The sequence below is a fragment of the Lissotriton vulgaris genome, chromosome 8, assembly GCF_964263255.1.
Source record: "Lissotriton vulgaris chromosome 8, aLisVul1.2, whole genome shotgun sequence".
NCBI lineage: Eukaryota > Metazoa > Chordata > Amphibia > Caudata > Salamandridae > Lissotriton > Lissotriton vulgaris.
In genome coordinates, this window is record NC_141696.1 from 1,385,570,451 (window position 1) to 1,385,585,207 (window position 14,757).

At 45.9% G+C, this 14,757-nt stretch overlaps 1 protein-coding gene across 2 annotated transcripts in view; it reads left to right on the forward strand.

Moving 5' to 3' along the window:
- The window catches only part of LOC147698792 (carbonyl reductase [NADPH] 1-like), a 56,225-nt gene that overhangs the window by 24,351 nt on the left and 17,117 nt on the right, over nt 1-14,757 (forward strand). For both annotated transcript variants that reach the window (XM_086935390.1, XM_086935391.1), the window contains exon 2: nt 10,554-10,858. In XM_086935390.1, coding sequence (XP_086791516.1) covers nt 10,570-10,858 — 289 coding nt within the window. In that variant the 5' untranslated portion in view covers nt 10,554-10,569. The remainder of the gene's footprint in view (nt 1-10,553; nt 10,859-14,757) is intronic.

A 14,757-nucleotide genomic window follows, 5' to 3' on the forward strand; every position in this document is an offset into this window, starting at 1 on the left:
GAGCCATATCCCTGCCTGACCCCTACCCGGATCACTGGAGGAGGGTGCCCCATTAATAAGAAAGAGGTATCTGAGCCGCTGTGACTTCTGCAGAACACTTTAATCATGCGCCAAACAAAGCATGCACCCTAATAAGAAAAGAGTCCGTGTAAACATCATATCCACGCAGGAGAAACAATACTGTACACGGGCCAGTCCCCATGGGTGGTACACGAAAACACCAAAGCGGGACAATTGGGACCATTTCACCACCTCAAAGCACCAGAGTTCAAATGACACACCAATGAAAAGCAAGGGGCGTGGAGCGATGTGGTAATAGCCCACAAAGTAGATACTGCATTTCTCGAATGAGGCAGCGCATGCGCTGCCTAGGCGAGACCTAAAAAAACAGCTTTGCCTGCTGCTTCATGTCCTTAGGCCAGAGCATCATGGGCCAGCCTCTGCACACACAATAAACTGTCCAAAAAGTCAGTGGCACAGCATTTCTGGGTGCATATTGTTAACATTCCTGTGTTTGCGAGTGCTTACTTGTGACATTTGCATGCGTCATTTGCAACACTTTTAATGATGCCTTATCACATGCCAAATAGGGTTCAATTCTGAGATTGCTTTTTGTGATTTTTTTTTTTTTAACTCATGGATAAGTATGTTCTTTTTACCAAAAACATCAGAATTGAAGACAATTGTATGCAACTTAAAAAGGACTACTAACTAGTGTATTGTCTCTGATTTACTATGTTTATTTTACTTTCTTCCATTAGAAATGCAGCTCAGCAAGTACCAAAATGTGAATAAAATTGGAGCTTTCTATGATGTACTGAGCACAGTCTAGTTTTCAATTTATATTTGGGCTGATTTCTCCATGTATTTCCAGAAGCCCAGTAACCATTTCAGTTGTCACTTTATAATAGCTAGATTTTTAAAGACCATCCATGTATTCATATTATTTTTCATTGATCCATCAACATTGTAGTTAACTTGTGGAACATTTCGAATCAAGCCTTTAAAAGACCGGCTTAATTATGCTTGGGGTCTTATTACGATGTCGGGCAGACGCGGAAACTGGTTCGACAGACCTCTGGACTGGTGTCCCAACCACCTAATCACAATGCGACAGCACATGGTGCGGTTGCATACTCGCATTTCCCTATGGGAGCATGTGCTATGGCCATAAACCGGCGGTAGCACAAGCTCCCATAGGGAAATGGGAGGTTGTGTTCATCCCTGCACCGTGTGGCAGGCACCTCACTGTGCCTGCCACACAGTGCACGGATCAAGAGGGCGGCACCATAGGTGCCCACTCGGCCACCAACCGTAGGCTGCTGCTTGATGAGTACCCTGTTAGGGCCCCCCCAAACTTGCTTTCCGACAGTCTTTCCATGTCAGAAAGCCTGATGGAAACCTAGCACCGTAATTCCGAAGGCATAAAGTGGCATCCATATGGATTAGGTTTGGGTTGCGTCTGGAGCCAGTTGGAGTCTAGTCTGAATGAACGGCCGCTTTAAGTTTCAAATGCGTAAATTTGAATTAGGCTGTCATAGGTGAAACCGACAATCTCAGTCGGAAAGCCTCCGACCTAGGGTCGGAGGCTTTCCAACCAAGATCATAATCGGCCCTTTAGTTGTTAGTGGAAAAGAATCACTTTCCGTGGTTTTAAAAAAATATTTAAACATTCATATATGTGTACTGTGACATTTCCATTTGCACAATCATAGCAACATTAATTTACATCTAAGCCGTACTCAGAATGATATAAAGTCAGGATAGCAACTTAATATGCAATGTGAATGTCGATTTCGTTTTTAGGCCTCAGTCACTGCAGACACCCATACCAATTTAACCCCGAATTAAAAGAAAAGTCTGAGAATTTCATTATTTTTTTAGGTGATAAAAATGCAGTGCTCAACCGTGCCTCTTGCAGTAGACCTAGTCCTATATCATGACCAACACAGGTCATTTGCGGTATTCTGGTCTGAAAACTATTTGTGCTTCCTCCAGAATGTCTTTCTCCTTCTAAAAAAGGGGCACATCCATGTAGCAGCGTAGTTTTCAAAAAGATTTTGCAGTGGCCAGCCAGCAATGGGAGAAATTAGTTCAAAAAAATTAGGAAGAACAAAAGAATCCAGGACATTCTTCTTCAGATGAGGGAGTGAGATTGCCATCTCTTTAAATGTGACTGGAATAAACACCTGCAGCTTTGCATAGCTGGTCGCTGTAGCGACGAACTCGAGCTGGGAAACTTAAAGCAAATAAAGCCAGTAAATAGCCAGAATATGGGAGTTACAAACCACAAAGCCAATGATAAGCAACGGGCAGAATGCCTTCCTAGATCAACTTCCTGAATGTCTCCACGATGTCTTTAGCAAACTTGACCGCGCAGGCTGCGACCTAACAAAACCAGAAGCATTTGTGTTAAGTCACCGTGACACTCAATTGAGTACCTAGGTTTTTCCATTCAGCTCTCATTGGCTCATCCTTCATTAAGGATCAACCTAACCATCCAGGGGAAGAGGAGCAAGGGCTTTCAAATCAGTTCAGACTGAACTTCAAGATCACAGCTGGAAAACACTTCCTGGGTCGAACATGAGGCTGCTTGCTCAGAAACTATTTTACTGCTAGAGAGAAGGGTGATTTTCCAGGCATTGCAGTTGATGAGAAAGCCTATCTATGCACACGGAGAAAAACTTTGATGTGTACAAAGGGGAGATATGCAATTTTGAAGTAAACTCTAGCAGTGTGCAGAGTATTTGACAAGAGAATTCAAGATTTCCCCTCTTATTGGTAGTGGAGGATGCAGGCCAAAGACATTTAACCCACATGTTTCAACGATGTTTGTTTTTCACAGTAGATATTTATTTCAACATTTATTGATTGTGGTAATAAATAAGAATTAGATTTTATCAGGTATCCATGTTCTCATCAACTCCAATGAGGAAGCCATGACTGCTTAACTACAATTATCACTGAAAAGCTTAAATTAGTCCAATGCAATCCTAGGAAGCAAAATCCAGGCCTAGGAGGAATATCATAAAATTTAATCTGTTACATATATGATGCTCACTAGCAAAAACTAACAGGATGTGGAGGAAAAGTCTGTCAATGATTGGTGAAGTGTTAAAGAAATACCAACGTTCCTGAGGTCCGGCTAATTCCTTCACAAACTTGACCAAGAAGAACTGCTGAGCCCTCGAGAAAGCCTGGAGAAGGGAACCAACACCGGACAACATGACCGCCCTCAAGCTTGCCACCCGGAAGCACCACCAACTGATCCGCGCCACTAAGAAAACTGCATTCAAGGACCGGCTAGACAACAACGCACACAATTGCAAGGAACTCTTCAACATCGTCAAAGAGCTCTCCAACCCCAACGCCGGAAACAACAACATCACCCCATCGCAAGACCTGTGCAACTCCCTCACCTCCTACTTCCACAACAAGATCGCGGACATACACAACAGCTTCAGCACTCAACCGACGCACGCCACAACCGAACCTCCGCCCCCCACCACCACCCTCCGCGCCTGGACTCCGATCAGCACCGAAGACACCATCCGCTTGATGAAATCCATCCACTCCGGATCTCCGACCGACCCCTGCCCTCACCACGTCTTCAACAAGGCCGACGCGGTCATCGCACCCCACCTGCGGGACATCATCAACACCTCCTTCGACACCGCCACCTTCCCGGAGAGCTGGAAGCACGCCGAACTCAGCGCCCTACTCAAGAAACCTACAGCGGACCCCACCGAACTCAAGAATTACCGCCCCATCTCGCTCCTCCCGTTCCCAGCCAAAGTCATCGAGAAGACCGTCAACAAGCAGCTTGCCGCCTTCCTCGAGACAAATGGATCCCTCGACCCCTCACAGTCTGGCTTCCGAGCCAACCACAGCACCGAGACCGCCCTCATCGCTGCCACCGATGACATCCGAGCCCTGATGGACAACGGAGAAACAGCGGCCCTCACCCTCCTAGACCTCTCCGCTGCATTCGACACTGTCTGCCACCGCCACCCTAGTGCAGCGCCTCAGCAACGTCGGAATCCAGGAGAAGGCACTGGAATGGATCATCTCCTTCCTTGACGGAAGAACACAGAGAGTCCGTCTACCACCGTACAAGTCAGAGGCCACCAAAGTCATCTGCGGCGTCCCTCAAGGATCCTCGCTTAGCCCCACCCTCTTCAACGTCTACATGAGCCCCCTCGCGGCCATCGCACGCCAACACAACCTCAACATCATCTCCTACGCTGACGACACCCAGCTGATCCTCTCCCTGACCAACGACCCCGCCGCCGCCAGAGCCAACCTTCACGAAGGGATGAAAGACGTAGCCGAGTGGATGACGACCTGCCGCCTGAAACTGAACTCAGACAAGACGGAAGTCCTCATCCTGGGTTCCTCGCCCTCCCCCTGGGACGACTCCTGGTGGCCCCCCGCCCTGGGCAGCGCACCCAAACCGACAGACCACGCACGCAACCTGGGCTTCATCTTGGACTCCTCCCTCACCATGACCAGACAAGTCAACGCCGTCTACTCGTCATGCTTCAACATCCTACGCATGCTACGGAAGATCTTCCGGTGGATCCCCACCGAGACCAGGAAGACGGTCACCCAGGCCCTCGTCACCAGCCGACTGGACTACGGCAACGCCCTCTACGCCGGAACCACCGCCAAGCTCCATAAGAGACTCCAGCAGATCCAGAACGCCTCAGCCAGACTCATCCTCGACATCCCACGACACAGCCACATCTCCGGACATCTGAGAGACCTGCATTGGCTCCCCGTCAACAAAAGAATCACCTTCCGCCTCCTCACCCACGCACACAAAGCCCTACACGATCAAGGCCCTAGCTACCTCAACAACCGCATCAACTTCTACGCTCCCAAACGACATCTCCGATCAGCCAGCCACGCCCTCGCCGCCGTCCCCCGCATCCGAAGAACGACAACAGGAGGAAGGTCCTTCTCCTACCTGGCCGCCAAGACCTGAAACTCCCTACCGACCGACCTGCGCCTGACCCAAGACCACCTCTCCTTCAGGAAGAAGCTCAAGACCTGGCTATTCGAGCAGTAGCAGCACTCCCCCCCCCCCCCCCCCCCCCCCCCCCCTAGCGCCTTGAGACCCTCCGGGTAAGTAGTGCGCTATATAAATGATTGATTGATTGATTGATTAAGAGAGGTGATTAAAATAAATAATAAAAACCATTTGTACACGCCACATAACTGAGCTAACCCTCAATCTCATGACCAGCACCAAACGTTTGCTCATCACTTTAAGAACAAACGCTGCTTCATATGCTTGAGAACTTAATCAGGAGTGCTTACTTGTAAAGTAGTCTCAGCACTGTCTTCAGGGCTCAGTTAAAATGTGGCAGTGGTGGCCTTCTCACGAGTCAAAAGCAGCAAACACCTTACTGAAGGCGACAGAGGGCAAATCAAACACAGCTTCCACCAATGCTGAACAAAGGATTTTTTCCAGCACACATGTACTGTCTCTATCAATGACGAACCACATCAAGAACTCCGCTAAGAGCGCCTTCCTCAATCTGAAGCTCCTCAACAAAATCAAACCGCACATTCCGCAGAGAGATCTCAAACAAGCCACCCAATCACTGGTGCTGTCCAGACGGGACTATGGGATCGCAACCCTCTCAGGCACAGCTCTATTCCAACTAGCGCCACTCAAAACTACCCTCAATGCAGCTTCCAGAATGGTCTCCGGTGCAAAGAAATTCGACCACATATCTCCCGCACTCAGAGATCTAAAATGGCTACCAGTGGAAATGCGCTCTAGCTTCAGAACGGCCTGCCTTACACACAGAGCCTTGCACACAGGGAAACCAGAATACTTAGCCTCTAAGCTCAAGAAAGCTGGTCAATCCAGAAGTTCAAACTCCCTTCTACTCATCCCTGTGAAAACCCGGAAACAAAAAACTGCAGCCTGCTCTTTTACAGGCAACGCTTCTAAAATCTGGAACTCCATCCCTGTGGACATCAGAACTACCCTTTCCTTTCCAGAATTCAAGAGCCGACTAAAAATCCTCTACCTCAACCGTGCATTCCCGAACTCAATTACATAACCAACACGCCTCTGCCTGGCAGCGACCTGTCATCACGTACCCACGTCCTCACAGATCCCCTCTCTCTAACCCGCAACCCGGACGCTTCATCGCTAAGAAAGAAGTCCAATAATAACTTTGACTATACATCAAGAATACTATGAATCGAAAACGCCTCCGGACCGCTCTACCTCAACAGCACACCCTGAACCTCTGACTACCTCAAAGTCGCTATATCAAAGTCGCCCCTCAGGCGCAAGAGAATTTTTTAATCTGTGAACATGTATGAATCTATTTTTTGCTTTATTGTTCTATACCGGTCTTCTCCACATCCACTGTAAAGCGCTCCGATACCCTCCGGTCTGGCCAGCGCTATAGAAAAGTTCTAAAATATAAAAAAAAAAAAAAATTCAAACAATCGGCAAAAAAAGACATCCAAGAGGCAGATGGCATGTCGTTGTGTCAGTAGGTGGGCTCGTAGAAGATAAGCCACAATTCAAGAGGACTACCTCAAAATGCGGCTCCCAAAAGAGGCCAAATTATTTTAAATATTTCTTTACAGACTAAACCTTTTGAGTTAGGATATTAGGGTGCCACGACCGATGTTAAGCTATGGTACTCCTATTGCAGATAGTTACGCGTGGTGGGCGTGTGTTCATAGAATTTTAACTGGTCGCTAAAAGGAAGAGATTCTTTTTGTTTTCAGGGGCCTGCTGTTTCCCCCCCCCCCCCCCCCCCCCCCCAGGTGGGCACTATTCAGACCATCACACCCAGTCTTAAAGAGACTTTACCACTATGACACTAAAAACAAAGCAAGAGTCAATCTGTTTTGATGAGGAACCAGCACGAGATCGTCCAGCACTCCTAGTTTGTGAATAAAGCAGTTAGGTTTTGGAGTTGCTTATTCAGTAATATGACATGCTTTTGATTACGGTGGTACATCAAAGGTGGATAGCAATCATCCTCTTCAAATACCTGGCCAAGAGTACGACATTATCCACGACAAAATAATGAAAACGCGCATTAATGGTACTGTCATGTCTTTAAAGTACAACATGCAAATGGAAAATGCATTACAATCAAACCTCTTGGAGAAGCACAGATTTTTCACCAGTGCGCCGACTGCCTATTCAAAAGAACAAAAGCACAGAACAATGTCAGAATGGTGGAAAATGAATAAGCCATGTTTATAATTCTGTGTTATGTGCAGGCACGAAGTAAGCCACACAAGCTGGACTTAATTACGTGTGAAATCGCAAACTCAGCAGATTGTAAAATGCAGTTTAAGTTCATACAAGGTCCAGGAGACCTTATAATACAGTTAACAGGGATGTGGAATTCTATAGCCCAACGCCCGGCACATATTGTTTGAGGTCAAGGACAACACGGTTTCATGCGTATTTTGTCCTTGGGACAAGTACGCCTAACCCCCTACAGCACAAACTCTTTGGCTGCCCGTTTACAGTACCACATTATGGATCAGGGAAAGGCATTGCCTGAAGTTAAGGTAATTATTGTGTCCATATGTTAGTGCTGTTCAAACTTGTATTTATGGTTCATTAATGCAAAGCCTGTATTATGTTAAGCACTCTTAAGTAAATGTTGTAAGCTCATACTGCACCACTGACAGTGGTTCCAGTAAAACAATGTGTACACATGTTTTCAATGTTTAACAATACGAGGCTACATATACTGCTCCTTGAATGCGCTCTGATAAGATGCAAATATTTGCAAAAGCTTGAAAGCAAGATTGATGATTCCTTGCTTTCAAAATAAAATGTTCACATAAACAATTCAAAAACATTTTGCTAAACTACTGTAAAATTTTAGCTAACATTTCTTTGCAGCATCATTTAGTAAAATGTGTTGATGTACGCTAGTATTTCCCAAAAATATTCATAATGGAAAATCAGTGTAAACAGTTTTAAATAAGAGTATGGGAAGCATAAATACAAACAAGCATTGGTAATGCCAGTAGTTTGAAACTATTGGTCAGCCTTTTGGTTTTGTCAATTAATTACTTGTTTTGACATGGTTTTTGTGAAACCTAATTGGTGTGGGAGCTGCCGGGCCCTCATCATTATTACAAACATTGGCAAAAGCAAATATTGTTTTGGTCTAAAAAATCACACATTGCAACAGTAGTTACCGGCACTAAACAAAACAACTGTGTCAATATGCTCCTTGTGAAATAACAGAATGCCGTCACTCACAGTGAATCTAGCTGATAGACACAGAGAAAGAGACCAAATTTTAATAAACACAAAAGGTCATGGTTAATGCCAAACCTAATTTAGGGGCCCAATTATCAATGCAAGGACATGGGAAAACGTTTGAGACTTTATTTAAGTGCAGAAATACAGCTTTTGTGAATTCACAAGACTTTACATAAGTAGGCCAAGAAATGGTGATAGAAAATATCTGTGAACTGCTTTTTAGCATGAGCAAATATGCAGCTGTATATTTGCTCATGCGAAAATCTGCGTGTTTTAAAATTCACTTTCCCTCCAACCACTCTTTTTCCAACCCTGGAAGAAGTTTTGCCTGCTACTGTCAGGAGCACATTTCCAACCGTTCTTTGTATGGTACTCTCTAAGTTTAGAGAAGGATTGGTGAAAACCCAAAAAACATGCAAGTTTGCACAGACTCAAAAGGGCATTCCAACCTTGGAAATGTCGCTTACCATTACCTTCAGCCCCAGTATGTGGAACTTCAGAAACATGGCAACATAAGGGAATTGCTAGTATTCAAACCCTACTATGGTATGAGCCCTGGCATATTCGGAGAGGCTATTTCAGAGCTCCTATATAATGAGTTTGCTGCCATAATTTGTCGCTGCATTACATGACACAAAAGGGACAAGTGGATTTTGTTATAGGACAAGTAGACTTAAGAAGCAATCTGCCCCATAGACAAGTAGATATTTGATTAAATTCCACACCCCTGAGTCATGCTCTTCAAATTTAATGCAAATCAATAACAGATTTCAGTTGCATGAAAGGGTTTCATATTGCTTTTCTGATAAACTGTATATATGTAAAATATTTAGCACATTGATTTCCATCTTTGCTATACAATGTAGGGATTCTACATCATATGCAATTTCAATACACAAGGTCTGTAATGCACACACACACACACGCACCAAGATCGTTTTTTCCATGCTTTATAAGATGAGGCTATCTTCCAAAAGCAGACCAAGGCACAAAATGAAAATGTAATTCTGCTTCTTTAAGTGAACAGTACATCGCTGATCTGAATCTATCAACCTAGAAAGAACGCCTGTCTGAGGCCCGTCAAAAGTAGACCAGCGTGTAAGAGACTTAAGGCATGTACAAGAGTAAATGCACGAAATGTAGGGAACGTGGAGGAAGCTTGTTTAAACCTTGGACCTATTGTAAATACCAAAATGATATGACATGGAAATAGAACTTGAAGTTAAATGTCCCTTAAGGATCGGCTGTAATTGGTGGCCATACTCTGATTAGATACACGCATGCCTGTATAGGGATGGCGCATAACAAACAGAGCTGCCGACTTTGAGCCTGTGGGGGTTTGAGTCCTGGCATCTGCACTATTGAAAAAAAAATGCAGATGATAACAATTACATTTAAAAGTATCCAGGATCGGGTGAACAAACGTTCCAGAACAAGAGAAATGAAGGGGGAGGGAAAAGTGCATGGAGCAGGCACCCTCATACCGCTCTGATCAGAGAAATGCAAATGTTGCTCGAAATGTCGCACAAAAGCTAAAGTAGATGCGGAAAGTGCATGGAACAAAGCCCTGGGACTGCGTCAAATTAGCAATGCTCTCCAACCATGTCTGATTATCAGGAAGCCGAGAAATGCAAATGCTGTGTGTGTTGGCTTATAAAGAGAAAAGTCAACCAAAATAAGAATGCCCCAAGTTATGGTACATGAGCTGAAAGCGTAACCGCACCTGTAAGGAGGGGCAGTCCTCATGGATAGGTTACTCAAGAAAAATAGGCGGGACTAGTGACTATATTAACCAATGAAAAGCAGCCATTTACAAAGGACAGTAAAATGAGCCAGTTAGAAAGATGGGTGTTGCTTAACGCCCATATCTTGAATACAGCATGTCTCGAAGTGACCGCGCAAGAGCTGCCTAGGCAAGACGTAAAAAGTGCCTCCATTTAAAATTTTGGAAACATAGGAATGCCTCTAATTTGGGGATCATACATTGTTTCGCTTTGACTCAGTGGCTTCAACACAGACATTGTATGTGGTAGCAGGACTAGGATATCGCCTTATCCACTGGGTTCCCTTCAACCAGAGAACTCTGAGTTTTTGCAGGCCTTTCTTGTTCAGAGTTTTTGCAGGCCTTTCTTGTTCAGATTTTCCACTTTAGCAGGTCTGTTCTGGTGTCTCCATCCAACATATAGTGTACATTTTCTCCCACATGTAGTGCATTGTTCACCCTTACCTTTGGTGTTATGCATTATTCTTTTACAACAGTATTTTCTTTCTTTCTCATTAGTGTTTGTTCCCCAATCATGGCTAGCACCAGAGTGGCAGTGGTGACCGGAGGTAATAAAGGCATCGGATTGGCAACTGTGCGGGCTCTCTGCAAGCAGTTCAAAGGGGACGTGTACCTGACTGCTCGAGATCCGAAACTGGGGGAAGCATCTGTGAAAAAGCTGCAAGAGGAGGAGGGTTTGACGCCTCATTTCCACCAGCTGGATATCACAGACTTGCAGAGTATCAGAACACTGAAGGACTTCATGAAGAAAGAGTATGGTGGAATAGATGTTCTGATCAATAACGCAGGAATTGCTTTCAAAGGTAAATTGCAGTTGATTGCTGGTTTTGACACTTGGATGTGCCAGGTAGGATAATCATAAATTGCAGAAGATATCCGAAACCTTCTGCATGTTTCTGTTATAGGAATGACACTTTGAACTCAGTTTTCGAATTGTGATCTACTTGTGACCGAGAGCAAGAGGGAGCAAAGCACAAAAAGGGAAAAACAAGAATTGGCAAAGTCCGTAGGTCTCGCCTTTTCGCTTTGCCAATGCTTTTTTCTGACTGTTCAGCATTTACAGAAACAGTGGAATGCCCAAGGGCAGGGGGTGGAATGTATCTCCTGGGCCACTTCACGTAAAGGGGAGAGCGTGAGAGCAGCAGACTCGGTGCCGCCTCCTAGCAAGTCGCTGCACCTGTGGACCACCTGCTTGTGGCTGGCCCTCCGTGGGGTATGGTACAATGCAGCAGGACAATGGGGAGGGCTGGAGCATGGTGAACTGCAACATTGAGAGGGGGTGGAAACAAAGGGAATGCGGACAACAGGACGGGGCGGGAGCATGTTGAAAGGAGGGGGCAGGAGCATTGTAAACTGGGGCAACAGGCTGGGGACGGGAGCAAAGTAAAACACAACAAGAAATTAAAAAACAGGCCGCGGCAAAAGAAAAAGTAGTGCGGGTACCCAAACATATGGCAAGGATCCATACAGCACGGGCAATTGCCAGGGCGGAAACAAAACAGCCACAAGGTGAGACAAATTTACTCCATCCATGAACCAAAACTATCGCATTTAGAAAGGCAGACTAAGAAGACACCCACCACATGTTTGTGATTGGTTACTAACTTCCCAGAGACATTACAGCATGCCTCGCTGGGCTGCGCATGCACGTTGCCTCCAGGCTCAACCTCACAAGGTTGCGGAGAGAGAGAGAGATAAACAAGGACAAAAGTAGAAAGCAACCACGGATGACAAAGAATCCTCAAGTGTGAGATAAACAGACAGTGTAGAGTGATAGAAGGAAGATGTATGAAGTGGAATCAAAATTAGGCAGCGTTGCTATTTGATAACCTTTGCAGTCAACAGATCTAGCAATCGCCTCTGAAGTCTCTGCATTTATGCTTTTTTTCAAATTGTAAAGTACTAGGGGCCAGATGTACGACTATTCTGTTTTGCGGGTCGCAAATATGGGATTTAATTGTTTTATTTTTGCGACTCGCAAAACGGAATGTACTAATGTGTCTCACACATTTAGCGATTCCCAATGGGGTTGCAAATGACCTGCTTCATCAATATTCATGAGGCAGGTCGCAATTTGCGACCCATTAGGAATGGCCAGTACTCCAATGAATAGCGGCCTGGTGGAGACAGCAGACCTCCATGTCTGTGTTTGCATTTCAAATAAATCAACTTTTTTCCCTTTTTTTCTAAATGCAGCTCATTTTCCTTAACGCCTTAACCACAGCGGTTTTTCCGCCGCGTTGCGGGCGTTCTAAAGGGTGGGCGGGGCTTCGTCGGCCATTGGCCGACCGGAGCACAGAAGGGGTTAAAGGAAAAGGGGCTACCTTTAAAAGAAAAACATTGAAAGTTTTCTTTTTGTGCCGGTAGTGGTCCGTGGGACTACTGCCTGTTCTTAAAAAAATAAAAATGTTCTGAAATTCAGGATCCCCTCAGGACCCCTTCACGTTCCCTTCACGTTTTCGACTGGCTTACCACCTACTTGAAGTAGGTGGTAAACTGCGGTCGCAAAACAATCTTACATCTTCTGTGACGTGGCACACTCCTTCCTAATGGTGACTTGCAAACCCTATTTTGAGAGTTGCTAAAAGGTTACTGACTCACAATATGGGGTTCGTACATACTACAACCCTTTGTAGTGGTCCCAAAGGGCCTGATTTTCCATTGGCAACTGCTAAAAATGGTTGTACACCGGCCCCCAGGTGTGCTTAATGCTCATTTTGGGTCCAATAATGAGGTGACTCTCCTGCTTAAGCTTTGCTGTTTTGTTAGCCAGTAGTTTTGTTAGCCCAGCTGTGGAAATGTCCTGTTGCTCACAATTAATTGAGACGTTGTTAACATAGACCCCATGTCAGTTATGGTAGGAAGGGGCTTTGCATGTTGTTACTCCATGACCAATACAGCAGGAACGGGGTTTACATTGTGAACTCTGACGAATACAGAAGGCAGGAGTTTTACACTGTCAGCTCCTGCCAAACACCACAGAAAGAGTTCTTATAATACTGAAAATTGAATACGTAAAAATAATGTGAATGTGGGAGTTGTGTGCATGCTGGAGAGCTGTAGTTACAAGCAAGTAATATTTTCTTTATTATTGGGAATATTTTATGAATGTCAGTGCACTCCTTGTTTTAAAATGAATAATCCATATATTATCAAGACTGCGTGTGCAGACGGGTATCACTTCCTGATCGTAGGTGTAAACGAAAATGTCAAAACTGCACTGTTCCTCTTTTGGTGCATTGTCTCCTCACTGTACTACTGTCGTCCCCAGAAGGGACTCCTCTGCAATTTAAATTCTTATTAATCAAATTCTATTTATCGTTAAGGCTTCGCTTGAGGTCATCAACGTCTAAGACACTGAACCAGCGACATACACGATTCTATGGCAGGACCGGAGGCTTCTGATTATGCTTTCTCATTTCTTTACTGCAACAACAGCAGCCAATGAAAATGAAAGTACACATGTAAAAAATAACATTTCTCATGAGGCTTTGAACCACGCCTCTCTTACAACATTTCTCATGAGGCTTTGACCCACGCCTCTCTTACAACAACCAATCACAAAGGTATCATGTCTATAAATCCTGGAGACACTACTCCGGCCTCCTCTTTCTTTGCTGCTCCGCAGCCCAGATAAGTGCTCTTTTCCTTTCATGTTTGCTCTGTTACTTGTGCTTTATGCCTTTTACATTGGTTGATGCCATTGACTATTGTTTCTTATTATTCATGTATATTGCATGGTTTGATTGATCGCTTCACGCTCTCTTGGCACTGTTTATTCATACATTGTCCGCTTTGCTCTTAGATTGGGGCCGGAGCTTCGCTCCGTTCCCCGCTTCCCCGTGGTGGCGCGTGTTGCGCACCTAGGCCCGTCCAATCCTTCCCCCCGACTTCCAGTCGTCGCTGCCCGCGGCGCACGCTTCGGCTAGCCGCACTAGTGAGGGGTTAGCCCCCCCTCGGGGACGAGCGTACGTAGGAGCCGTTGAGGCCTTACGCACGTCTCGGGGAGCCCGCGCACGCCGTGTTGGCACACGCTGTTCTCGAAGGTGCCAGATCGACGCTCTGCCCCCGGCTGAAGTGGGGATCGACGCAGCTTGGGCCAGGAGCCGTGGGCGATTTCCGTGCTTTTGGGCAGCTTATATTGGTTCAGGCGACATACCCTTTTCCTCCATTAGTCCTAGAGTGGGACTAGACCTTGCTCTTGTCTTTTCCTGGTATTTCCGTCTCCTGCGCCTGGCACCCCCCACCCTCGACGCCCTTGCTTGGGCTGGTCTTTGCTTCCCGCTGGGGATTAGAGTTGGAATTTCGGATTCCTGATTGCGATGGCAGACGCTGAGTACTGCGAAGAGGAGGATGCTGCGTATGGTTATCAGAGACAGCAGGAATTCTATGAAGGGGACTCCATGGAGGAGATCATAGACAAAAAACTCGATGCCAAATTGGATAAAGCCCTTTCCTCGGCCCTCTCCCCTTTGGCCAAGAAGTTGGACCTGCTGGTCCCGGGTGCCGATACCCGCTCCGGGCAAAGATCCCCTTCACCCCCCTCCCCCGAAGAAGGCGGCTCTTGACCTTTCCTGGCCGCATGCCCAGTCTTACGACAAACTTTATAAGTCCCAGGAGTCTCGATCCCAAGACAAGCCTGTTACCCCTCCCCCCACTTCCCCCCTGGTTATCACCACGACGGATACTGGCACCGATACCG